Here is a 26,546-nt window from a genome sequence, read left to right as displayed (position 1 = left end):
GAGTGAAAAAATGTGTATGTATATAAATGCGGAGAGGGGGGATGGGGAATTGTTTACTGGATATAAGGAGTTGCAGTTTTATGAGATGAAAAAGTTCTGGAGATCTGTTGTACAACAGTGTGAATAAACTTAATATGCTCACTTAAAAATAGTTAATATGAGGGGGGCCTAGCTGGCTCAGTCAGTAGAACCTGCTACTTTTGATCCTTAGTTCAGCCCTCATGTTGGGTGTAGAGCTTGCTTTTTAAGAAAATAATAGTTAATATGATAAATTGTATATTGTGTGTTTTTTACCACATTAAATTTTTTAAAAGATATTAGAAGAAAACTAAGGAAGGGTGCTTGGTTGTCCGTTTTCTTCCTGAACGGTGGGTTTAACTCATTTTTGTTAGCTATTAATTACTGGCTCTGGCCCTCAGTTTATTTTATATCCCTTTACTGAAGATAACCTTTTAAATATTTGTCTCGTACCTGAATAGGCAATATTTTTAAGGTCTGAGGTTTAAATACTCTTGCCCGCCCCCCCCCCCTTTTAGATAACATACATACAGTAAGCCTTCATTAGTTTGGCTTCATTGAGACTCTTTTATGGTAGCTCAATTTCTATAGGCCCTCTTGCCACCAATCTCTTGCTTTTCAGTAACAAAGTTTTTTGTGACCTTTTTCCGATTCTGGCTTGCATCTGTAATTCCTCTTTTCTTCCTCTTATCCCCCTATTCCCTACACTAAACTTCCTATAGTATTTCTAATTATGTTCTTCACTCCCTTCCTTCACTTTTGCACGTGCCAAATGACTTCTCTCTTTCTGGTAAACTCCTATTCATCTTCCAGGACTCAGTTTAAATGTTACTTTTAGGCCATCCCTGCCCCTTACTCTTTCCAGTCTCCTCTCTGTCCTGTTCCTCTCCCCTGCGACACCCATGTACACAGAGTTAGGCCTTTATTATCTCTGCTATAAACCCATTTTAGATTATATTATGATTATCTGTATGTGTCCTGCTCTCCTTTATTAAGCAGCGAACTCCTTTAAAGCAGAGACTTTACCCTTTTTATTTCCATATGTCTAAGGCATAGTACATAGTGCATAGTAGGCCTAGATGCATTTGGTGTGCTGGTGATGAACTATCCAGTTTATTAATTTAGTTCTATAAGGATCTCTACTTGTACAGTTTAGTTGAAATTCTACCTGTGTTAAATAAACCTATACTTGAAATTTTTTGTAGCTCAGACTATTTTCCTAGTTTAGATTAGCTCAATCTTTGTGAATCCAAATTAGTGAGTTTTTTTCTCTTAGCTGATGTTCTCCTTGAAGCAACATAACCAACACAGGTGGAATATCCACTTCATCAGATTCAGAGAAGTCAAATGACTTGACTAACCACATCCCACACACACGCCAAGTAGAACTAGAACTCTGATATGCTGATCCCAGGCAAGTGTTCTTTCCTGAAAAGAAGTAAAAAGGGTAGGAAATTAAATGTTGATAGAGAATGTTTGTCTGAAGTGTTGAAGTGAATAGAATATCAGTAGCAAAGCCAGAAACATTGTACAGTTGACCCTTGAACAACATGGGTTTGAACTGTGTGGCTTCTTATGTGCAAAATTTTTTTTGGTACTGTAAATGATTTCTTTCATAACATCTTCTCTTCTCTAGCATACTTTATGGTACGAATACATTATATAATACATATAACATACAAAAATATGTGTTCATCAACTGTTTATATTATCGGTAAGGCTTCTGGTTACCAATAGGCTATTGTTAAGTTTTTGGGGTCCTTGGGGCTCAGTGCCCCTAACCCCTGCATTGTTCAAGGACCAACACTGGTTTGAGGTGATAGGTGGGTGTCTGGGGTACTTAAACATTGGAGCGACTAGCATAGACTGGGCCTTTTCCAGGTTCTATCAGTTTGATCCGGGAGTCTTAGCAAGTGTTCATAATGGAAACCCTGTCTTTCCACTCCCTGTTGGGGCAGCATAGCATAATGTTTAAGCACTTTGGTGTCCGACAGACCTAGATTTGAATCCTAGCTCTGTCTCCTGATGATCATGTGACCTAAGATAAGTCATTTAATTTCTCTAAACTTCAAATTTTCTCATTCACAAAATAGAGATCATAATAGTACTTAACTCCAAGAGTTGTAGAAAGGATTGAATGAGGTAATGCACATAATGTTCTTAGTTCAGACTCTGGGACAGAGTCAGGGTTCTGTAAATATAAGTTATCATTGTTTCCCCCGTTCCTATACTGAGGAATAATAATCTAATACAGTTAAAGATAGAATAATTATTTTAATTAGAGAATGAAGGAGATAATCAAATAAGAGGGAATGCATAGTTTTTAAAGTGAGCTTAAAGGGTTGATTTAGAAACCACAAGCAGAGCATTCTCTTATCCTTAACTCATTATAGTATAACTGGTTATAATATTCCTGATGTTACACCGTCAACGTCATCTTCACAAGTATAGTTTAAAGGAGAAGTGGGGCGCCTGGGTGGCGCAGTCGGTTAAGCGTCCGACTTCAGCCAGGTCACGATCTCGCGGTCCGTGAGTTCGAGCCCCTCGTCAGGCTCTGGGCTGATGGATCGGAGCCTGGAGCCTGTTTCCGATTCTGTGTCTCCCTCTCTCTCTGCCCCTCCCCCGTTCATGCTCTGTCTCTCTCTCTCCCAAAAATAAATTTTAAAAAATGTTGAAAAAAAAAAAATTAAAGGAGAAGTGCTGTCCTTTCCTCTCCCGATTTGGGGCGTTTAATGTGTGGTAACCACTTTATTGTCAGTGTGATTTTCCAAGTGGCATTATCTTTATAATCACATATTTTCAATTTAGTAGTAACTGATTTTTAGGTGGTTTCAGCTAAGGCTTTGGAGGATTTTATTTCATTTGTATCACTTGACAAAATTGTATAGGCTTCTGGATTCTTTCAACAGCCAATGGTGGTAGTGTCACTAAGTGCAGCGATTCATACTGCACTTATTCAGCATAGTCTTTATGGTTTTTCCATTGTGATAGCTTGTGATAAAAATTGATTGTAAGGGGCACCTGGGTGATTCAGTCAGTTAAGCGTCCGACTTTGGCTCAGGTCATGATCTCACAGTTCATGGGTTCGAGCCCCACGTTGGGCTCTGTGCGGACAGCTCAGAGCCTGGAGCCTGTCTTTGGATTCTGTGTCTCCCTCTCTCTGTCCCTCCCCTGCTCTCACTGTCTGTCTGTCTGTCTGTCTGTCTCTCTCTCTCTGTCTCAGAAATTAAAAAAAAAAAATTAATTGGTTTTAAGTTGAAAGGAATTGATTTTATGATAGTACAATTAAAGGGGCACCTGGGTGGCTCAGTCAGTTGAGCATTTGACTTCTGCTCAGGTCATGATCTTGCGCTTCATAGGTTTGAGCCCTGCATCAGTCTCTGTGCTGACAGCTCAGAGCCTACAGCCCGCCTTGGATTCTGTGTCTCCCTCTTTCTCTGCCCCTCCTTACATTCCTTCTCTCTCTCTCTCAAAAAAAAAAAAAAAAAAAAAAAAAAAACATTAAAAAAATTTTTAATAAAAAGAGCAGAGCAGCTCTTGGTGCTGTGAATGAAACATGCATTTTTATTTATAGCATTATACAAAAACCATTGTGTGAACCTTGTCTAGCATAAATAAAATTGTACATTAGGCATTGTGTTGTTCTTTGAAAGTTCTTTAACCCAGTCTTTTGTGACTTAAAACAGCTCTGCCACTTCCTCTGTGACATCATGTTTTCTAGATTATTTTCTAATTTTTTCCTTTTATGTAGATCCCTTCAGTTGGTGTTATTTTTCTTATCTAAAAATCCTTACCTGAAAAGTGCTTTTAACCATTTTCAGAAAACCACTTAAAAAATATTCAGGCCGGGGCGCCTGGGTGGCTCGGTCGGTTAAGTGTCTGACTTCGGCTCAGGTCATGATCTCGCGGTCTGTGAGTTCGAGCCTCGCGTCGGGCTCTGTGCTGACAGCTCAGAGCCTGGAGCCTGTTTCGGATTCTCTGTCTCCCTCTCTCTCTGCCCCTCCCCTGTTCACGCTCTGTCTCTCTCTGTCTCAAAAATAAATAAACGTTAAAAAAAAAAATTAAAAAAAAAAAATATTCAGACCAAGGTACCTCAGAAAATATTCAGGCCAAGGTACCTCGTAGTGATGGTGATTTCCAGTGGTGCTCACATTGCTAGTCTAGTTAACAAAGTATAGAGGTACCAACCAGGCCAAGGTGAAAGAGGCGCTAAGAGACTGACTTTTGATCTTACAGGCATTTGGCCAGAATGAGATAGAGCAGGAGGAGAAAGAAGCCTTAAAGTTTCCACTACCCTCTTGTTGGTTACATTTTCTCCCATTATTGTTCCCTACCTAATGTCCAGAAAGGTGCCCAAATTGTCTTTCCTTCTTTTTTTTCTTTCCCTTTACATTAATGTCATTTCTATTTCCTTGGCATAGGACTATATGTCTCTGAAAGGATGTAGGAAGAAAATAATCTGATTCAGCTAATTAATACAAAAGCCCTCTTTCCCAGTCCCAGTATTTGCATTTTCAGAGAGAAACTTGTTCAAATGAACCTCCAGCCTCCCAGTTGATGGGTTATTAAGTTGTATAACAAAAAATTGTAAAAAAAAAAAAAAAACAAAACAAAAACGGGGCAAGGGTTTTTTTCCCTTGACTTTTTAAATCTTTGCTATACTGTCTGATCAGCTCCCTGAAGTTATTTGTACTTTTGTAGCTTCTCTATTCTTCCTGTATTTCTGAACTCATAGGTTTTCCAAAAGTTCTGGGTGACCATGTGTTAGGATGTTTTGTGTATTGGGATTGGTGGTGACGATAGTTTTGTTTTCATAACTCTCACTGAAACCTGCCCCCCAGCTCTCCTGTAACCTGAGCAGCCCTCTTGGGTGGCACTGAAACTATCAGAAATTTCCAGGTCTCATTTTCTCTATAACTCATCCAAGATGGAAGTATAAAGAACTCTTAAATAGCTATGAATAAACAAACACTTGGCGTAAGGGAAAAAAGAAAATGGTCTGAGAGTTCTCTTTTTTGCAGAAGAAACATAAGTCACACGATCAAAGTATAATTGCTTTAGACTATTCGATGAGGAGGCAAATTGCAATCAAAATCATTTAAAGATACAATAATCTTGGGATGCCTGGGTGGCTCAGTAGGTTGAGCGTCCGTCCAACTCTTGATGTCAGCTCGGGTCATGATCCTGGGGTTGTGGGATTGAGCCCTGCATCAGGCTCCACACTGAGCATGGAGCCTACTTAAGATTCTCTCTCTCCCCATGCGCTTCTCCCCCGCTTGTGCATGTGCTCTCTCTAAAAAATAAAAATAAGTAAAAAACAAAAAGATAAATTAATCTTGAATTTTAAATAATATTTCAAATAATTACAAAAACTTTTCACTAACTTCAAAGTAAAATATTTACCTCCTTCAGTCTAACTGGAACCAGTTTTGCCCCAGAGGTATGTCATACATGACTGCTTTGGTCTCCGCAGTTCTATATGTAGGTGCTCACAGAACAGGATATAATTACACAATGTAATAGTCCTTTTCATATCATATGGGCAAATTATATGGCATTGATAGAAACTTCCCTACTAAAATAGTACCCTGTGTTCTGTACTCTAACATAATCAATGTTCAAGTCAATCAATGTTTAGGTGAGTTTTCTTTATTCACAACCAATTAATAATATATAGAATCCTACTGGGAGTTACAGTGTTTATTTAGAAGAAATCTTTACACCACCACCACCACCCTCAGTGTATTCCAGAGATACTCTGAAAACTACCTCAACAATCAAAGAGATTACATTTCTCTCTGAATCATAGTCACTCCATATTAAAGAGCAGACTAGGTCAGTAGGCCCTTCTAAACCTGAACTGATATTCTTCACAATTACATAGAAGAGAGTTAGGTGTTCCCTGTAAGGCCTATCATTATATAATGTGTAATTCAGATGTTCGTTAACTTTGAGGGTTGTAAATTGTGAAAGTGCCACTTGCCATACCAAAGCCATGATCAGAGATTATAGACCAAGTCCTATATAGATATTATTTTCTGATTTTTTTTTATTAGTAGTTCATTTATTTCTGTTGTTGAGTAGTATTCCATTTTATAGATATAACACATTTTGATTATCCATTCACCAGTTGACCGACATTTGAAATGTTTCCAGTTTTGAATATGTTATTATGTATAATGCTACTATGAAAGTTTGCATGTAAGTCTTTGTGTGGACACATGTTTTCATTTCTCTTGGATATATAGCTGGATGATAGCTTGGGTCTGCTTAATTGAAAATGTGAGAGGCAGTTTAGGGTGGACTGTGCTTCTCTTACTGTTTAAATTTATGTTACCTTCAATTTATCAAAAGTCATTCTTCTAGACATAATAGAAACTCTGACTTAAAATGGAAGTGAAGATCGTTCTCACTTGAACAGGAACTCAGAAGTTGACAACATAGCGGTGTAAAGTCTGTGCCAGACCTCTTAAACTTTTGGTTATAGTCTCTCACACCATAGGACTCTGGTTGGAATTTTTTAAATACATAATTACAATTTTAAAGCACTCTAATTATGTGAGTGCTTAATACCACTTAATGTCATTAGATACACTACTAATCACTTAACATGGAACAAGAGGAACAAAACTACACCATAGCAGGACACAGTTTTATTTCTTCATTCAACTAAAGAATGAAATTATGAATGAATTTATTCATTTTTAAGTCATATAAAAATTGGTCTGTGTTATCTTTGGACATAGATGGGTACATTTCTTTAGATACTTCATCAATTCTTTCTTATACATGGTGTTTGTATTATTCACTTCATTTTTGCAAAGCAGATTTGTATTTAGCAAGCAGGCTTTAACTGCACAAATTGGCTTTTCTAAGTAAGTTTGTACGATTCCACTGTTCTCCCTTACCTAGTTGTAAATGCCAGTCTTCTCTAATGAAAACTTCTTATGTGAAGTGTTTTGTTATCTAACCCTATTATACCAAATGCCAATTCTTATTCTTAGCTACTTATCTGTGAGGGCTATAGATGTTAACATATAATATACTTTGTTTAGGAAGAAATTTAATTTCCTACATGTCATTCTGGAAGATTCTATCTAATGGAATGCAACACAGGGCACATTAAAAGTAGGCCTGCTTCATGGGATATTGGAAGTTTTAAGACAGCAGGGTCCAGTTGTTACTTCTTTGTCACATAAAGTGGAATTATTTGCCTTTGTTCTTTTTTTTTTTTTTTTTAAACTCTCTCCTTCTCTTTCTCCCACTCTCCTTCCCTCAAAAAAGAATCTTAGAGCTGGCTCTCCAAGAGTTTAGAAGACAACCGTTTCCCCTTTTGGAAGGGGCAGTTGTTAAGTTTGTGACTTGGCAGAGTGTTAAAGCATTGACATAACCCGTTTTATGCAAACTGTGTTAGCTAGAAAACTGAGGGACGTTCCTTACGAAACCGTGACAATGTACTGCCGTGACTTAATAAAAATTGCCTAAGTGACAGTGTGTCTGCTGAATGGATTTTCTTACACCATCTGGTTGTCATTGTAGTTTTTTTGTTGTTGCTTTCATTTGAAATGTGCTGATGATTTTGTTTTTATTCCGTAGCATTGAACAGATGGGTTGATTATTCTTTTCAGATATTAATAAGGCAGCGGAAAGAAGAAATATGAATACGGCTCCATCAAGACCCAGCCCCACACGAAGGTAAAGTACCCTGAAGCAGTGAGTTACCTTGGGAGAGTTGGGCTCTGGGGAGTTAAGCCCAACTTCGTACATCAAGGGTCTTTTCTTCCCCCCAACAAATCAGAAACGCTCAAGCAAACAATAAGAACATGAACCTTGTGTGAAAGGCCTTGCTGCTTTTTTTAAACATACATCAGGAGATGCAGAGAAGCTTTGTGTTTTCGGTGACAAACCCAGCAAGTTCAGCCTGCAACATGAGTTGCAGGCAATTGGAAGAGGATAAACCTCTCTGTCCCCAGCTCACGTGTCAATGGGAGCCTCCACAGCAGGAGGAGTGCCCCGGGGTCGTTGGTGTGTGCTTTGCTGCGCTGCAGCGGGCATCAGAGATTCGACTCTTCATTCCACATGGCTGCCGGTCCAGATGTTAACCCAGGTTTACGGAAAGTGCTGCTTGAGAGATTGCTGCTGTGCCTGTGCTGCAGATCCCCTGTTTGCTCGCATGCTTGGGTTACTGTTCGAGGGGAAATAAAAAAGGGCAAAAAACACTCCAGCTCTCAAAAGTCTCCCTTTTTCTTAGCTTTTCTGGAAATAAAAGGCATTTCCCTAATATATTCTTTCTGCTAATATATACAAAAGAGGTTGTCCTGACGTATACCCTTGAGATATGCATTAAATTGGCCCCTTCTCTCAAAGAAGGGTTTTATTAATGTTGCCATTTACATCAAAGATACAGTCTCCAAACTAGCAGATGCAGTGTGTGCACTTTTGTGTGGATTGCAGGCAGATATGCTGTATTTCATATCTGGCGTCTCTTCATGGCCCAAATGAATACTCAGTATGGATTTTGCTTTTTCCTCTAAGTAAAAGTACCAATTTCCCACAATAAACTATACACCTAAACTATATACCATGATAGACTACGTTTCCTATAATGAACTGAACACTGCTGAGTACAGTGAATCCTAGTCTGCAATGTACTAGGAGCTCCACAGGTCACCCGGGACATACCCAACTCACACATAACATACAGCTGTCCTTTGAGACACCTATATTTTGTTGCCCACTTACAGGAAAGAATGGCTGCTGTATGTTTGGTGTATATCGTCCCACTTAGATGTGAAGGATGGGTATTTTCTAAACTAGCAGGAATAGATTATACACGACTGCTCGGCAGAGTTCAAGCAGATTGTAGCAGCAAGGTGGTGATCTCAGTTGGATTCTTTGAGCACTCTGCCGGTGCAGAGGAGTTGAATCTGACACCACAACTATAGCTACACTATAGCTGCCACGTGGGTGCCCTGGCCCTCCATTAGTCTCACTGCAGAAGTGAGCATATACGTTGGCATTATGTCTGTTGTCTTTAACACCATAAGGGATGCCTGTAGCTTGCAGGTAAATACTGTGTTGGTTGATTTTGTGGGTATGTGTGAGCATCCTGAAGAACTTAAATGAATCCTGCAGAACTGCAGCAGTTCCGTATGATGTCTGCTTCCATTATGCTGCATCAGACCATACTGGAGATGTTGGGCAGTCCCATCTGTGCTCCTCATTGCCCCAGTAAACATGGACTACAGAGGGCTGAGAGTTTGCATCTAACTAACAGTCAGAAATATGGGGCTTCCGTTGGAAGCTGTGGTTGCCAAGTGGCTTAAAAGGAGATAACAGTGTGTGTCCACTTTCCAAGGAGCTCTGATGTGTGTGTTTCTGGACTAGGTAGCTTACCAGAAGGAGTATGAAATTGGTAACTATGTAGACCCTGACTCCACTAGTAAAATCCTCTCCACTCTTTCTTTCCCCCACAATACTTATAATCTCTAGATAATATCTGTGTGTTTTTTCAGGCAAAAAAAGAAAACAAAAAACAGACCAAAATAACAACAAAAAACCAAGGCACATTGCAAAACACAGAGTAGTAGATTTATGTCATCCTGTTAATGACACTTAACCAACTGCTTTTAATATTTCCAATTGATTATAGGTATTCAACAAACATTGGTAGTGTTGGGGAAATAACCATCTCCTCTGCTTGGAATCCGGTATAGCTATTGCCAGGACATTAAGTTAAAAAGATTAATTTCATCCCAACTTAAAATGCCACTCTGTAATTTCATCTGTAATCGAAAAAACACCTGTATGCTTTTCTTCTTTTTTTAATAATATACAAACAACGTTAGAGGGGGCCTTTTAAAACGTTCTCCCTACTAGATACATACATATGATCCTTTTAAAATCCCCCCTTCCTAACAGTTTCTAAAATGAGATTATTTGGGATACAGATAGGACAGTAGCTTCCTGCTTTTTTTTTTTTTTTTTTTTTTTTTACAATCATTAGGAGGCACAGCTAGACTAATTCAATTTCCATCAAAAGTCAGTCTTCCCCCTTGGTGCTGTGTCCCTAACTGGGTTCCTCAGCATGTTATTTAACGTGATGAAGTATCATACTGTCATGCTTATTAATAAAGTTCAAGGAAGAAAGATGTTCGCATTTAATAAAATCTATTCTGAGCCCCATCTCAAACCTGAGCAGAGAGTCCCAGTTTTTTACCTTTAAGAATAAAAATGTAAAAACTCTAAAGCCAGGGGTGCCCGGGCGGCTCAGTCGGTTAAGCGTCTGACCTTGGCTCAGGTCATGATCTCACAGTTGGTGATTTCGAGCCCTGTGTCGGACTCTGTGCTAACAGCTCAGAGCCTGGAGCCTGCTTCAGATTCTGTGTCTGCCCCTCTCTCTGCCCCTCCCATGCTCATGCTGTCTCTCTCAATAATAAATACACATTAAAAAACATTTTTTTAATAAAGAAACTCTAAAGCCAGAAAAATTGAATATTCAAAACAGAATACTAACATTTTGATCATCGTACTGATCATGTATTGTCTCTTAAGGTGTACCAAGAGGGCAGAAATAAAATGGAATAAGTAGGCAAGATGGATGACTAGTGAGCCTGGAAGAATCTAATCATTTCTTCAAGGGTGAACACTAGATATCACTCTTTGGGTGCATACTTCCAGTCAAAGCCTTGAAGTAATTCCAGTCTCTTGACAACAGCCAAACTACCTTCATTTGGCAACCCTAATCATTTGTGTGTCCCCTGCCGTAGGGAATGCAATGTTTCGGGGGGGGGGGGGCATGTATTTGTGGCAAATATTTCCCTTAAGTTGTACTTTTATGTCTTCGGTGTTGCTACTTTTGACAAAATAGTTTCTAAGCATGCTGGCAAGACCTTCGTAACACCTTGTTTTGCTGGACGTTAACCTTGAGTGTCAAAACACCTCCGTATCTTTGGGAGTTTTCACAGGATTGTCACCTCTTCAAATGTCTCCGTGAGCCACAGTTCTGCTGGCATTGCTCTCTGTTCAGTAATGTGCCTCCCTAATGACTCCAGCTGTCAGTGTGTAGTTCTAACAGTATTGGTCCGGCCAAGCACAGAATGGCTGCATCAGGGATCCCTGCTCCGGATCCAATTTCGGCCTGAATTCGCATCATTTAGCCCTTGGACCGCCTCATTGGACTCTTGAGCACATTGCTTAGTTACCACGTAAGTTGTCTAGCTTTGGTACTAGGCGCTGGCCTTTACCTTCTTTAAAGACTGGACCGTGATTCTGACTGTACCTCAGATGTTCTCCGTTTCCATCTTCAGCTCAACACCCTGGCAATCCAGGTCTTGGGAGCATACCCCGACACAGATGTGACCTCCAAATGAGACGCCGTATTTCCTAAATCTTCCTGCCTGGCGTAAAAAAGAGCAAATAGAACTAATTTGTGTACATCAAAAGCTCTGCAGAGAATTTTTCCCACGTATTTGTTGAGGATGTTAGGCCTGGTGCCTCTTTGGTGAAGGTGGTCCAAGATCGGTTCCTCAGAAATACCCTAGCCGTAGACAGTTTTCTTACGTGGCCCAAGGTGATTTCTGCATATCCACGGCGCTGATTCCTCTGATGACCACTTGCTCTTGGGTATGAGACCGCGCTAGCTCTAGGTGAGCCTCACAAGTTAAGATACCGGGCACTAACACTTAACGAACAGCCGTCGATTCTCAGAGCAAGTGCCACCTCTACCGACAGAAAAGTCATATTTGTGCTTGAGAAAATCACCAGTGTGCTTCCTAGGGAGAAGCGTGGACACTTAACAAAATTCGGATCTGTGAGGTGTGATACCTCATTGCACCCCATATCCTGCTGTCACCTAATGGCAAAATTCCACACAAGTCTGTTGTCTCCGTTTCTCAGTAGCACGGAGCCATCGTGGTGGGGGATCAACATCACACAGCAGCCAGCCATTTAGATCATGATATTTGTGGACAGTATCTGTGACAGAACAGAAGTACCAAGAGCTATTGGAGAATTTTTTTTCAGGAGTAAACAAAAAACTGGCCCTCCCAAGGAAAATATTCCATTGAACAGAAAGGCGGAACGGAGATGCCAACAAAAAAGGACAGAGGTCTTTCTCCGGAATGTTCTGTGGAGCCAAGGACAAAGAACACCATCCTGGGCTTGAGGTTTCATTCTCTGGAGGAAGAAAAGCTCACAGTCCATCGTGCTCTTCCAAGGTGGTCATTTGTCGTTCTTACTCTGTAGGCTCTCAAACGCCTAGTGCTCTGCGCACCTCTTTAGTCCCCAGGAAGAGAAGCACTTCTTCCGGAAGCACATCACTTGCCACCTGAGCCATGGATTTTCCCTTCACCCACCCTTCCCTTCCCTGTCACGTGTTTCCAAATGATATGATGATATTTCTCTCAAGGCAAAGAGCACTTGGCTTTTTTTCCCAGCTGAATAGATGAGAAATTTATAACAGTTTTAGTAGTGTTTGTCATCTGCCTTCAGTTTGTGAACTCCAGTGCTGAAATTTCTCTAACTGGTTCAGTTTAAAGGTTCGGTTTCATTTTAGCCTCTAGTGACCTGGTACCTAAGGGTACACTGCATTTGGTCTAAGTAAAACACCTCTGGTGCCATGGGATGAGATTGAGCCTTATTGGGCTCCAGAAACTTACTTTTAACCCACTTGTTATCTAAGGTCACGCATCTTGTTCAGGGGCTTCGTCCTTGCGGCACTCTGAATCCTGCACACTGTACCTCCCTTCTGTTAGCTGGTTCTTGTTTTGAGAAAGATGTTGGGGCCAGCAGCAGAAGCCCTTTTGTTCTGGGGAATTCTTGATTTGGGTCCTACAGTGACCCTAAAAGGTTTTTTGTTTTTGTCTCCAGAAGAACAGCTTCTGCCATACTGCTCATCTTTTGGAGAAAGGAGAAAAGCTTTGCCTTTTCATTTTAGAGAATTGTTGTCTTCTGTGTTCCTACTTCCACCATTCTTTTGGTTCTTTCCACCTTGTGAATATCGTCTTTTCTACATTTTACCCAGAAGGCAATTGAGGGGGAATTAGTAGTTTTGTTGCACATGGACTTTAGATTCATTGAGGGGAAGGGAGTGCTTGCCTTCTCACACTGGAAGCGTGAGCCGAGACTTTGGGAATCTCGGGTTATGGTCAACCTCCAGGGATGGACTCTGACAGGTGAGTAAGGCACTTCAGTGGATTCAAAAGAATGGGAGTGATACGGCCTCTATAGTTATCCTAAGGCTGTGATAATGTGCTGTGACTCGGTGTTCTTATCCATATCCCCACCCCTCATTTCCAACACCCAAAGGCTGTGTGTGTGGTCTGTGGTCTGTCAGGTTCATGATCTCTCTCATCCCTGATTGCCAACAACACTTGAAATCTGATTCTACCTCTAATGACTGCTTCCAACTGCTCCCCAAGGCAGGTTTATCTACCGATCATTAATCCAAAAATACTTAATGGTTGTCCCTTCCCATAGAATCTTGAGTGTTTGCCCACATTATATACTCTAGCAGATGTTATACGTGTGAGGAAGATTATATGACCTAATAAGAAAAGCCAGAGTAAGAATCTTGGTCAGTCTGCACTTGAATAGGAAAACTGGTTAGTACCTCATTTAAATTCCCTGGTCTCCCACAAATCAGGAGTACTTGTGAGCCTTAAAATATATGACAAGGACTTTTCATAGATGCAAAATTGGCATTTAAATTGGTTTTGCTGTGCCCTTGTGGATGAAGTGGAACTGAGGCTCTCTACCAAGCTGATGGCAAGGCATCATGATGGCTGCCTAGTAATGTGTAATCATGATAGATGACAGAAGTATAAACGAAACAGGATGCCTGCTCATGAGAGGCTTATAGTTCAGTTGGAAAATTCAGTTCATTAAACACCGAGCTCCGTGCTGTCGTCCCTAGGGATCCAAAGACTTCAAAAGAGCTTAGTCTTTAATAGAAAAGCCACGTAAACATAATTACAGAACAGTGTGATAAGTGCAGCGACAGAAACATGTACAGGAGCAAGGTTCATTGCGCATAGTCATGGAGCGTTCGCTGCATATGCCAGACATTATAAACCTACATAGTGGGTTTATGGTGGAGAGTCACACTGATAGTCCTTGTCCTCATGGACTCACGGTCTGACAGCAGACATTAAACAAGTAAATAGATGTGTCAAATTGTGATAAGTGACAAAACAGTGCTATGAGAAAACGTGGCCAGGATTTAAGGGCAGAAAGTAAACTTTTAGACTGTTCGAATCAGGGGTAAGAAACATTCATTGTGCTGAGACATAGAGAATGAGTGTGGATCTGTTTTTGCCGCTCCAGTAGAGGCATCAGGAAAAGCCTTGGCTAGTTCTAGCTGAAAGGCCAGTGTGGCAAGATAATGGTGAACTTGGGAGGGGAGGGGACAAGATTGGAGAAAACAGCCAAGACCATGCAGCACCTGCCCAGCCTTAGTAGAGATTTTGGATTGAATTCTGAACACTGTGGGAAACCAGTAAAAGGTTTTATGTATTTGAAAGATCACCCTAGAATAATCTGGAAAAAAGATTAGAAAAAGAGGCAAGAGCAGAAATGGGGAAATCTTTCCCCACTTTAGAAGTCTCTTGCTGTGTTAGGGAAAGATCATTATGAGTTGGCCTTTAGTGGTATTAATGAAGGTAAAGAAATGGGCAGAATTGATAATCAATTTCAGAAAAAGAATGGTCAGAATTTGAAAATATGATTGGAAGAGCAGTTGGGACTTTGGAAGAGATGACATTCAGTTTCCTAGCTTGAGCAACAGTGTAGGTAGATGTGGCATTTATCGAGATGGAAAGGACTGGAGGAGGAACATATTTGTTGGGGAAGTTCAAGAGTTTAGGGCAGATTTTATGGAGGAGGTAATCCTTAAAGTAGGTCAAACAAGAAGACATTGTTGTAAAAACGTAACTATATCAAGATGAGTAATAGGAATAGTAAGTGTTCTAAGCATTGAGCAGCCAGAAAGATCAGCAGTTACTAGGGAGATTAGAGAAGATTTCTTGGACGATTTGAGACATGAATTTGCCTGTGAGGATTGGATGATACTTGCATTAAGTGCAAGAAAAATATTCCAAGTTGAAAAATCATATGAACAGAAATCCTGAAGCAGATAAGAGTCATATGAGTTAAGTCATAAGAACGGACCTGAGGGGGTTGAATCAGGAAATGGGGGAGGGATAATAGTTGGAAAGTCCAGATTTGTTATGGAGGGGTACACAGAAATGTGATCGTCAAGCTGTGATTGGCAACAGGTGGAAATTTGGATGGTTAATCTGATATTTATGTGTAGAATGAATTGAAATCTGGAAGATTGGTTTTTGGTTTGTGTTTTGGAAACTTGTTGGTACCGAGCATAAAAATAAGGGTTTGGATTGATGAATCCAGGGGGAATGAAAAGGAAAAATGAACAGGATTCAGGTGACTTAATGGGGATAGGAAAGAATCAACGTTAATTTTCAAAAACTTAAACCTTGGTAACTAGGAAGAATGAATCTCGGCAGAAGTGAAAAAGTCGGGAATGGGACTGAGTAAGAAATGGGTTGAATAAGAAGTTTAATTTTAGATAGGTTGAGTTTCCAGTGGAGTGGAATGTCTCATGAAGAAGATTGAATGAGATCAGCACAAATATGTCTGTGACTTCAAACACTGTTTTAAAAGAGGGGAGGGAACTGGGTTCTGCATTAAACTCAGATTAAGAGAGACCACTCACTACTCAATAACTATGTTGAAAAGACACAGAAGCTGAGTGTTCTTCTACTTTACTGTGTGTGTATCATATTGTACTTTTTCTTTTTTCCCTTAATTTGATTATCGTACTATATATTTTAAGTGAAGTTTTCTGTACTTCAGGGACAACTACTTTGATCACTGTTCCTTTGTATGAGATTGTGCATTTGCTCCTTTTTTCTTCATGAGTCTTGCCCCTTACTGTGTCCCTCCAACTTTTCCCCCCTTTTAAAATCTCTTTCAAACGAGTCTGGTTGGAAAAAACAGGTTCTAGGGGAAAGATGCTTTCACTCTGAAAACCTGTGGAAGTGATAACATGGTGTAAGGAATACCGAATTACTCCCTGAAACCTGACAAATACTATGACCGCAGTCAAGACATTTGGCTTTGGGTCATACATTCTTCCTCTGATGTCCTAATCTTTTGAGATCCTGGAACCTACTAGTCTTTATTTGCTGATGAGATGGGTGACTGTCTTTAAAGTTGTAGTCATGTTCTCACTGTTTGGCTGCTGTGTTTTAGAGAAAAATGCTTGGAAAGGGTGGGGGCTTCCTCCATTAAAGAGCTGAAGGGTTGGCTACCTTCAATTTCTTTGTCTTAGCTTCTTCTTGCTACCTCCCACAGAGATCCATATGGCTTTGGAGATGGTCGAGATACAAGACGTGATCGATCCCCAATTCGAGGAAGTCCAAGGAGAGAGCCCAGGGATGGCAGAAATGGCCGGGATGCCCGGGATAGCAGAGCCATTCGAGACCCCCGAGACTTGCGGGACCACAGAGATAGCAGAGACATTCGGGATCACAGAGACAGCAGAAGTATGCGTGATGCTCGGGACATGAGGGACCTTAGAGACTTTCGTGATCTAAGAGACTCTAGGGATTTTCGGGATCACCGGGACCCCATGTATGACAGATACAGAGATATGAGAGACTCCCGAGAGCCCATGTACAGGTACATATTCAGCCATCCGCGTAGATCTTTGTTGGGGTTTTTTTGTAACAGTCTTTTTTTATGGGTGTTCTGCTGAACTAATTGGAAACTCTGTAAGGACAGTGACTTTATCAGCCTTAGGTTTCCAGTGCCTAGCGAGTGGCGATGTGCTCCTCAATAAATATTTGCTGAATGTGTGAATGTTCAATGAATTATGCTTAGTGAATGAATCTGGATCTCTCCCTGTAGCCTGTGAAAGGTAGTATTGTGCCAATGGACAAAAAAGATGGAGTGCAAATTGTTTTGGCAGTGCGAAAACACAGGGAAGATACACACGTAGCCAGTAAGTCTGTGAAAAGACTCTCCGCATCATTAGTCAACAGGGAAATGCAAATTAAAGCCACGATGAGATTCCACCTCAAACCTACTAGGACGGCTGTGATAATTTACTAAGGAAAACAACAAAAGAAAAGAACAAGCACTGGCGAGGTGTAGAGACTGGAAGCCTCAAACATTGTTGGTCAGAATATAAAGTAGTATGGCCGCTGTAGAGAGCAGTTGGCAGGCGGTTCCTTAAAAAATTAAATGCAGTAGAATTGCTCTGACCCATCAATTTCACTCCGCGTGTGTACCCAGAAGACTTGAAAAGAGGGACTCAAACAGATAACTTGCATGTAAATGTGCAGAGCAGCACTCTCCACAGTGGCTGGGAGATGGACAAAACCCGAAAGTCTGTCAGAAGGTGAATGAATTAAAAAATGTGATATATCCATACAGTGGAATATTATTCAGCCATAAAATGGAAGGTAATTCTGACACCTGCTGCAACAGGGATAGACGTTGAAAACATGCTAAACGAAGTAATCCAGACAGACACAAAAGAACAAATAATGTGTGATTCCACTTACATGAAATATCTAGAGAAGACAAATTCACAGAGACAGAAAATAGATTAGAGGCTATAGGGATGGGAAGTGAAGAGTTACTCCTTAATGAGTGTTCTGCTCAGGGTGATGAGAAATTTATGTATAGATTTATATGAAATATTTGTATTTTTGTATGTATTTTAAACAACAATTTTTTAAAAAGCACAGGCAGGGGGGATGGGAGTCCTCAAAATTAATATCAGTCATTACTATTAGTTATTTTGCATTTACTTTAAGCCAGAAACTATTCTGAGAGCTTTCTGTACATCCTCCCAGTCATTTTGCAAGGCAGGTTAAGAGTCACAGCCACCGAACTGATAAGCGGTGAATCTCGTTTGTCTAATCCCAGAGTCCACTGCCTTACTGTGCTGCTTCCTCACAGGGGACTGGGCCTTGAAGAATTCTCTATATCTGAGTTTTGCAGGATAGGTGAGTTTTAACTTTGTGCAAATTTCTCCCACTTTTCAGGAGAGAAAGCTCTTATGATCGGTACCTGCGAATGGATGACTATTGCAGGAGGAAGGACGACCCTTACTTTGACCGTTACAGAGAAAGCTTTGATGGACGAGGCCCTCCAGGCCCAGAAAGTCAGTCTCGTGCAAAAGGTAAAGTAGCAGTTTATTTGTTACTGATAGAACACTTTACAAATAACCAACTGGAAAGGGACTAGCGACTTGGCTAAGCAATCCACAAAAAGAAGAAATACAGATAGCCTATTAGTATGTAGGGAACATTTAGCTTGAAAATAATTTGTAAAATGCAAGATTACTATCATCTGCTTTAGTCATGTAACAAGAAGTAAACACAAAATTGTAGCAATAAGAAATGAACAAAAGATTACAGCTGGAGAGGATTAATAAGTGCTTGCTTTTTGCCTGTTAACCAAATATAACTACAACTGTCTGCACTCTCTGTGCGGCATGTGATGTGGGGTTTTTTTGTTTTATATGTCATTTTTACCTAATAGCGTCTCTTTTTTAGATAAAGACAAAATGTTTTTTCAAAGCCTGATTATTCTCAATACATCCTTAAAGATTTCTTAATTGTTTTGTAGTTGAAATAAGAGCCTCATTTTTAATTTGTAATAAAACTTTACCACATGATTTTTTTTTTTTCCGGAACAAATTAACAAATACCTGTCAATGAGAGTCTTAAATAGTTGTCCCCAAAATGCAAATTAGAATAGTAATGGAATACTATCTTTTACCTGTCAAGTTAGCAGGAATGTTTAAAAATGACCACACCCAATGTTGACCAAGATGCAGAGAACTAGCACTAGGTAATCTGCCCCTGTGAAGGGATAAGTTAGTAACAGCCTTTAGAGGGCAGTTTGGCAGTATGCAGCAGATGATGCATTTAAGTGACCATGCCCTCTAATCCAGCCATTCCATTTCAATGAATTTATAGTAATACAAAATAATAATACTGGCTATTTTTAGGAGGTAGTCCAGAAGAGTAACTCAGACAGAGTATATGTATATTACGACCTTGGCCTACATACTTGTAGGATTTAAAGTAAGGTCTGTGGCTTATTTTTATAGAAAGGCACAGTCCATATTTCAGTTTTCCTTGTCGGTGTCTTACAGAACGTTTGAAACGTGAGGAACGGCGTAGAGAAGAGCTTTATCGTCAGTATTTTGAGGAAATCCAGAGACGCTTTGATGCTGAGAGGCCTGTTGATTGTTCTGTGATTGTGGTCAACAAGCAGACTAAGTAAGAATCCTTTGGTTATTTCTCCTGAGTAAGGAGAAGGGTCAGAAGAGAAATGAAGACTTCCTTTGGCAGCCGTACCCACTGAACTTGGGCTGTGGGTTCTAGCATTGCTCTCCTACATTGAGCCAGAGTTCTGTCAGTTGTGGCTTGACAGAAAACCCATTGCAAACTGGCTTACGCCCCAAAGGGAAATTTTTAGTTTGCTTGACTGGGAATATCCGGTATGGCCACATCCAGTGTCAAACCACGTCATCAAGACTTGGTCTCTGTATTACCCTCATTCTCACGCAAGCTTTCTACTGGAAAAGGCAGAATGGCACTAACCCTATACATCTGTCTCAGCAAAAGCCTCTGTTTCCCAGTGCTTCCATTTAAAGGCACTGGGAATTGTTTCTCATTGGACTGACCTGGCTCACTGTCCCATCCTTGAACCAGCGGTGCTAAGATTCCCGATTAGCCAGGGCTGGGTCATGTGCCCCATTCCTAGAGCTACAGGTGGAATTAGGCCTGTGGAATCATGTGGACTGAGTAGGAGAAGGGTGCTTTCCCAAAGGAAAACTGAAGAGGGAATATATATGTTGGTCATGCAAAGCAATAGATGCCCCCTTCATGGAGCCACCCCGAATCCCCACCACTTCGGGAGGCACGTGTCTCTGCATTTGCCTGCCAGTCCTTCTTTATGAAGTGCCGTGATCTTGCAGAACTGTCAGGAAACCGTTCTAGCCAATCCAGAGTTCACAGTACCTCTTCGCTTGCCGCTTTTTCACATTGTTTCCTGAAGAGACCGAGCAGAGAAGCACAAGGGAGCATAGCAGCTTGCAGGCTTGGCACTGGCTATGTTCCCTTTCCCCAGGTGGTTAGTAAATAACTTCATGTGTTTTCTAGCAGTTTGAGGTTAAAGAGCTAATTTCAAGGCAGAGACTAGGGAAATAGGTGTCGAGACACCAAGCAGCAGGCAGAGTTCCCAGGCTCTGGGCTGCCTTGTTTAGAGATAGATGCCAGTTTTAACCGTGGATAGCTTTTTTTTTTTTTTTTTTTTCTTGACACCGGATAATAGCTGTTATTTTCAAATTTTTTTTTTTCCAACGTTTTTTATTTATTTTTGGGACAGAGAGAGACAGAGCATGAACGGGGGAGGGGCAGAGAGAGAGGGAGACACAGAATCGGAAGCAGGCTCCAGGCTCCGAGCCGTCAGCCCAGAGCCTGATGCGGGGCTCGAACTCACGGACCGCGAGATCGTGACCTGGCTGAAGTCGGACGCTTAACCGACTGCGCCACCCAGGCGCCCCAATAGCTGTTATTTTCTAAGCACCTACTCTGCTATCCCTTGCTAGGCGATTTACTTAAATTATTATTATTTTTTTTTTTTTTTTTAACGTTTATTTATTTTTTGAGACAGAGAGAGACAGAGCGTGAACAGGGGAGGGGCAGAGAGAGAGGGAGACACAGAATCCGAAACAGGCTCCAGGCTCTGAGCTGTCAGCACAGAGCCTGACGCGGGGCTCGAACTCACGGACCGCGAGATCATGACCTGAGCCAAAGTCGGCCGCTTAACCGACTGAGCCACCCAGGCGCCCCAAATTATTTTTAATCTTCGCAGTCATCACGTTACATGTGTGTTCATTCAGCTCATCTCTTACATGTATGGCGAAGCTAGGTACTGGGATGCAAGTATATAGGGCCCCTTCCTGTGGTGGAGCTTACACCCTAGTTGGGCAGATGACAACAAAAATGGGGGCATTGGTGATGAGCCCTATGAGAAGAAATATATCAAGGATCTAATTTAGATTGGAGAGAAGGTCAAGGGAATGACATGAGTGGAGCCATATTCCTGTTTTGTTGGTAAAGAAACAAGTTTGTAAGAGGTTGAAGGATTTGCTTAAATCCTCACAATTTTGTAAGTAAATGATAAGGTTGGGATCCAGACTCCTCCTAGCGTTAAAGCCCATGCTTTTTCCACTCTATTGTGCAGCACCCCAGAGACAGGTACATGCCTCAAGTCTTGGGCAGCAGGATGGTGTTTAAGGATCCTGCTCTGCAGGATCAAGAAAAAGACCTGGGTACTAAGGACTGTGCTGTTGGTAGCTTAATATGTGACCATTCTGAGCTAGGCATAACCATTCTGAACTCTGGTGTAAGGGATGGAATTGGTCTAGATTCTTGGAGCCTGAAGAGGGCACTAGGGAGACACGGGATGCACTAAGATTTGAACTCTCCATAGGAGCACACACTGCTGGCTGAGGTGCAACAGTATACAGATTGGGAGCTGGTCAGGGAGTGCTCACTTGGATCCTGTTTGTTCCTACAGAGATTATGCTGAATCTGTGGGGCGGAAGGTACGAGACCTAGGCATGGTAGTGGACTTGATCTTCCTCAACACAGAGGTGTCACTGTCACAAGCCTTGGAAGATGTTAGCAGGGGAGGGTCTCCTTTTGCTATCGTCATCACCCAGCAACACCAGATTCACCGCTCGTGCACAGTCAACATCATGTTCGGAACCCCACAAGGTACGGAGGCCCAAGTGGGTTAGAATTCCAGAGATAGTCACTAGTCCATTAATTCTTTGATGCCCTACTGAGAAGAAGCAGGTTTGGGGCAAATGACTCGTATGTCAGCTCAAAGATGGTGGGGCCCTTTTTATAAGCACACTGGAGGAGACTTGCATAGTCACTTACTCGTCTGATATTCTTTCAGTGGATGCAGTTCTGGGTCTGCTATATGGAAAACATTATCTTTAGCTCTCAGGTATACATAGCGGGATGCTGGTAAACGTGTAACCACTAGTTCTGGGAAGGGGGCAGGAGGCATTGTGGTTCACAGCATTTGCTGATGGTGTAAATTCTCCCCCTGTGTGTCTTGTTTCAAGCCACCAACATGCAGTCACTTCAGGGACGGTTGGGAAGAGACGTGCACCATCAGCTCTCACCATTGAGAGCAGGTGCCGGCACACCTCTGGCAGACGTGCACCGCATGGAGTGTGCCAGAACCCTTGCTTTCATTAGACTTTGTAATAAGGGACTGAGGACATGACAGGAGATGGGATAGTCTGCAAGTGTGCTAGAGAAGTAGAGGGGGCAGGAGAGCAGGGAGGAGGCCCAGGAAGTCCTTGAAGCCCTTCCCTGAAGATGCTTTTAGTACATCGCACTCAGGATGTTAGGACTCAGCCAACCGATGGCCCTGGCCATTGCTCTTCCAGCCCAGACTGGACTTTGCCCTTTTTCCACCACATCGGAATCTCTTTGCCTGACTTGTTACCCATAACCATAAAATACATAGGGCTCTCACTAGGTCATTTGTGTCTCTGAGCAGTAGTTCTCACGATGTGTGAGGGCATTTCTGTGACGTTCTGAGGCTTCTCACCACCCTGTAGGTCACGTTGCCCATGGGTGAGGAGAGAAGGTTATTTAGGGTCACATTTGATCTTAATGCATGACCTTTGAACTGATGAATTCAGAAACAGTAGGCCAGCTCTATCCTGAGTGTCACAGTAGAGAGCCAGACTTTACAGAAGAGCTTTTTGGCCCCCTGCAGCCTGCCTCCCATGGTTATTCCCCATGTGGTCTTTTTGAATCTGTGGGAGACTGTCATGTTTCTTTGGTTTTTACTACAAGTCTGTGATCTAGGAATTCCCCCGAAGAACCAGCTCTGTGAAAGGTGTGTGTGTTCCCCACCAAAGAAATCTATTCACCTGTCTTTCCAGCGTTCGTCTCCCCCGCTCTGCTCCACATCGTAAGGCTTTTTGTCACCAGAATGGTTTTCTTGCCGGTTTGAGGTTAGAAAAGGCTTGGTAGAGTCCAGAAGTTGGGCACTCACAACTGTCATGGGAGAAAATAACTCCTGTCATTCTCTCCTACAGAGCATCGCAACATGCCCCAGGCAGACGCAATGGTGCTGGTAGCCAGAAATTATGAGCGCTATAAGAATGAGTGCCGGGAGAAGGAGCGAGAGGAGATTGCCAGACAGGCAGCCAAGATGGCAGATGAAGCCATCCTGCAGGAAAGGGAGCGCGGAGGCCCCGAGGAAGGAGTGCGCGGGGGGCACCCTCCAGCCATCCAAAGCCTCATCAACCTACTGGCAGACAACAGGTACCTCACTGCCGAGGAGACTGACAAGATCATCAACTATCTGCGAGAGCGGAAGGAGCGCCTTATGAGGAGCAGCACCGACTCTCTGCCTGGTGAGCTACGTGGCAGGGCCGAGGTGAAGTTCTGACTCTGCATTTCTCTAACCCCCAGGCTCTGTTGGGAGGGTGGCAGGCCCAAGCTCTTTGGGGTGGGTAAGGGCAATGAGCCCGTCCCCTGGGTTCTCCCACGGGCCATCCTTGCTGATGTAATGATAACGTAACATTTGGGTACTGAATTCCAGTCCCTGTAGTTAATGTGGCGATGGGTGGGCTAAGATTGCCAGCTACCTGGTAACCGAGATGGATGCCTTTGTTCCTTTAAGTAGTCCTCTGGGGCACCTAGGCTGTTTTCTGGAGACAGCATATACCATGAAGTAGCTCCTTTGGGAAATTGATGTTATAGTCTGTGTACTATGTGATTGATGTGATCAGTGATTGTTGTTCTTCCCTGGCTGTTAAGCCTCCTGCCCACGGAGGGTACTTTCAACTAGATACCTCCTCCTTCTGTCTTTTAGGCCCGATTTCCCGCCAACCACTCGGGGCGACCTCGGGTGCCTCGCTGAAGACACAGCCAAGCTCCCAACCGCTCCAGAGCGGCCAAGTGCTCCCCTCTGCTACACCCACTCCAGCTGCACCCCCCACCTCCCAGCAAGAGCTTCAGGCCAAAATCCTCAGCCTCTTCAATAGTGGCACGGTTGTGGCCAATAGCAGCTCTGCATCCCCTTCAGTCGCTGCCGGAAACACCCAGAACCAGAATTTTTCCACGGCAGCGAACAGCCAGCCTCAGCAAAGATCACAGGCCTCTGGCAATCAGCCTCCAAACATTTTGGGACAGGCGGGATCTGCTCGGAACATGGGCCCCAGGCCTGGGGCTCCTTCCCAAGGGCTCTTTGGCCAGCCTTCCAGTCGCCTGGCACCTGCTAGCAACATGGCTAGCCAGAGGCCCGTGTCTTCCACAGGTATCAACTTTGACAATCCAAGTGTACAGAAGGCTCTGGACACCCTGATCCAGAGTGGCCCTGCTCTCTCCCACCTGGTTAGCCAAACTACAGCACAGGTGGGGCGGCCCCCGGCCCCGTTGGGATCCTACCAGAGGCATTACTGAGGCTAAGTCTCTCAACTGTCCCCAGTCCCCTCATCCCCTGGCCTCCTCCCACCTACTGCGTTCAAATAGAGTTACTTGGAGGATGTTCTCTGCGCCTCTCCAGGTCTACATCGAATGTTTCTACCACCTGCTCTCTCTTCTGCCCAAGGCTTTGTTGCTTATTCCTTCCAGAGTCAGAGTTTATACTGCATTTGGGGGTGTATCTTTTTTTGTTGTTTTTGGTTTTTGTTTTGTAGAAAATAAATATCTCTGGGGTCACTTGGGCAGTATAGGTGTCCGGGCTCAGTTTATATTTCATGGGTTTCTCTGGTCTCTGTCAGCTGGATTTGGGGGTTGAGGAGAAGGAAGAAGCCACGCCCCGATCGACTGAGTTTGGAACAGCATTTTCATGTCCGTCGCCACCGCCTTTGTTCATTTTGAACCTATCAAGGTTTTTTTCAGCTTCACACAGGCCGACCAGAGCTCAAGCTCCTGTCTGCAGCTGCTTCCTAGGGTTGCAGAAAGCCAGCCTGGGCTGGGCAGGCACGGTGTCCTCGTGCCCCGTTCCATGTGTATGGGGTCTGCCGGAGGATTCATAAAGCAGCTGCTCTGGAGTTTGTCTAGGAGAGTGCGTGGCGGCCACGGAAGCAGGCACTTTTCTGCCTAATCCAGGGTTGTTTGGGGCTTTCTTTCTTCTTTTCTTTCTTTTTTCTTTCTTTCTCTTTCTTTCTTTTTCTTTCTTTTCTTTCTTTTCCTTCCTCCCCTTTCCTTTTTTTTCTTTTTTCTTTCCCTTTCTTTCTTTCTTCCTTTCTTTTTTTCTCTTTCTTTTCATTTCATTGGAGGATCTCCAATGGATTGAACAGCTCCAGTCACCAGCAGTTCAACAAGAACTGTAATCTGGGCCCTGACCACTCTCACCCCCTTAACGTTTTTGTCAGCTTCTCCCTCTCCAGTGCTGGTCTCATGGAGGTTCTGAGAAAGCAACTCTAGACTCTGGCAGGGAACACCCTTTTTTTTTCAGTGATTGTTTTGAGCTTTTGGCTCAGAAATCAGGCTCTTATTTTCATTTGAACTCTTCTGTTTCTGAGCAGCAGTTGGTAGGGACCATTTTGATGTCAGACTTTTGGTAGCTGGACATGTCCTTGATACAGGTGGTTGTTCATAACTTTTGAGCCAGAGTGAAATTATTAGAGGGAGGACTTCTGGCTGCTGCTCTCTATGGAGCCAAAGGAAGCTGCCCTCTCCCTAGGGATGGTGCTCATCAGAGCCCTGTGGGTCACAGTCTCAAGGGTCCCCTGCAGGGATGAGGGAGGGCAGGGACCTCAGCTGAGTCCTTGCCAGTGGCTGAGCAAACAATGCTTTCAAAAACTCAAGGTCCCCGATGGCAGCGTTTTATGTTCTGACCTGTTTGTGTTCTATAGTGTTTTTTTCCTCTTTGGAATTCTGTGTTGTTGATAAGATGAGATGATTACTTTTTATTAAAATGAAAAAGTAAAAGCTGTGTTGTCTTTTTGGGGTGTGAATAACTGCAGGGGCATTCCCTCCCCAGTCAGAAGGTGAGGGCCCCTGACGGAACATTGACTGGTTTCCGTCTGCCATGACGCCTGCCCCCTCTTGTCCTCATCTGTGGTTGTGGTCAGCCCCGAAAACCTCCTCTAACCCTAGTCCTCTTCTGCCACACCTCCCCCGGTCAGAAGCTTTAACATCAGGTCAGAGCAAAAGCCTGCTGGCTAATTATGATGCTGTGTTAAACATGCTTGTTTGTGGTGGACTCTCAGTGTGGCGGCAGGCTTGTCCGCTCACTCTGGGAAAGGGACGTTTCTGAGGAGGCCGTTTCTGGCCGCTGGCCAGTGGAGCAGGGTGCTCTCCTGCTTTGATTTGGCCTCAGCTGCCACCCTGTGTTCTACCCACTATGTGGGGAGTTGGCAGAACCGTAGAGTCATAGAAAGTGAGAGCCTGGAAGAGCATTTAAGGGCCAGGAGCCTGGGGAAGGGGGCGAGG

At 42.9% G+C, this 26,546-nt stretch overlaps 1 protein-coding gene across 3 annotated transcripts in view; it reads left to right on the top strand.

Annotated features, from left to right (window-relative positions):
• Positions 1-26,042, top strand: part of NCOA5 (nuclear receptor coactivator 5) — a 31,632-nt gene extending 5,590 nt beyond the window's left edge. The window contains exons 2-8 of one of the 3 annotated variants that reach the window (XM_058685822.1): positions 7,647-7,713; positions 16,393-16,719; positions 18,093-18,229; positions 19,211-19,337; positions 21,646-21,845; positions 23,195-23,515; positions 23,977-26,042. In XM_058685822.1, the coding sequence (XP_058541805.1) occupies positions 7,676-7,713; positions 16,393-16,719; positions 18,093-18,229; positions 19,211-19,337; positions 21,646-21,845; positions 23,195-23,515; positions 23,977-24,566 (1,740 nt within the window). In that variant the 5' untranslated portion in view covers positions 7,647-7,675 and the 3' untranslated portion in view covers positions 24,567-26,042. Of the gene's footprint in view, positions 1-7,646; positions 7,714-16,392; positions 16,720-18,092; positions 18,230-19,210; positions 19,338-21,645; positions 21,846-23,194; positions 23,539-23,976 lie in introns of all 3 variants that reach the window. The other 2 variants (XM_058685824.1, XM_058685823.1) reach the window with 2 other exon arrangements.
• Positions 26,043-26,546: the final 504 nt, after the last annotated feature.

This window comes from Neofelis nebulosa, chromosome 9 (genome assembly GCF_028018385.1).
Source record: "Neofelis nebulosa isolate mNeoNeb1 chromosome 9, mNeoNeb1.pri, whole genome shotgun sequence".
NCBI classification, from domain to species: Eukaryota; Metazoa; Chordata; class Mammalia; order Carnivora; family Felidae; genus Neofelis; species Neofelis nebulosa.
Note: the sequence above shows the minus strand (reverse complement) of the source record. Positions and strands in the feature narration are given on the sequence as shown.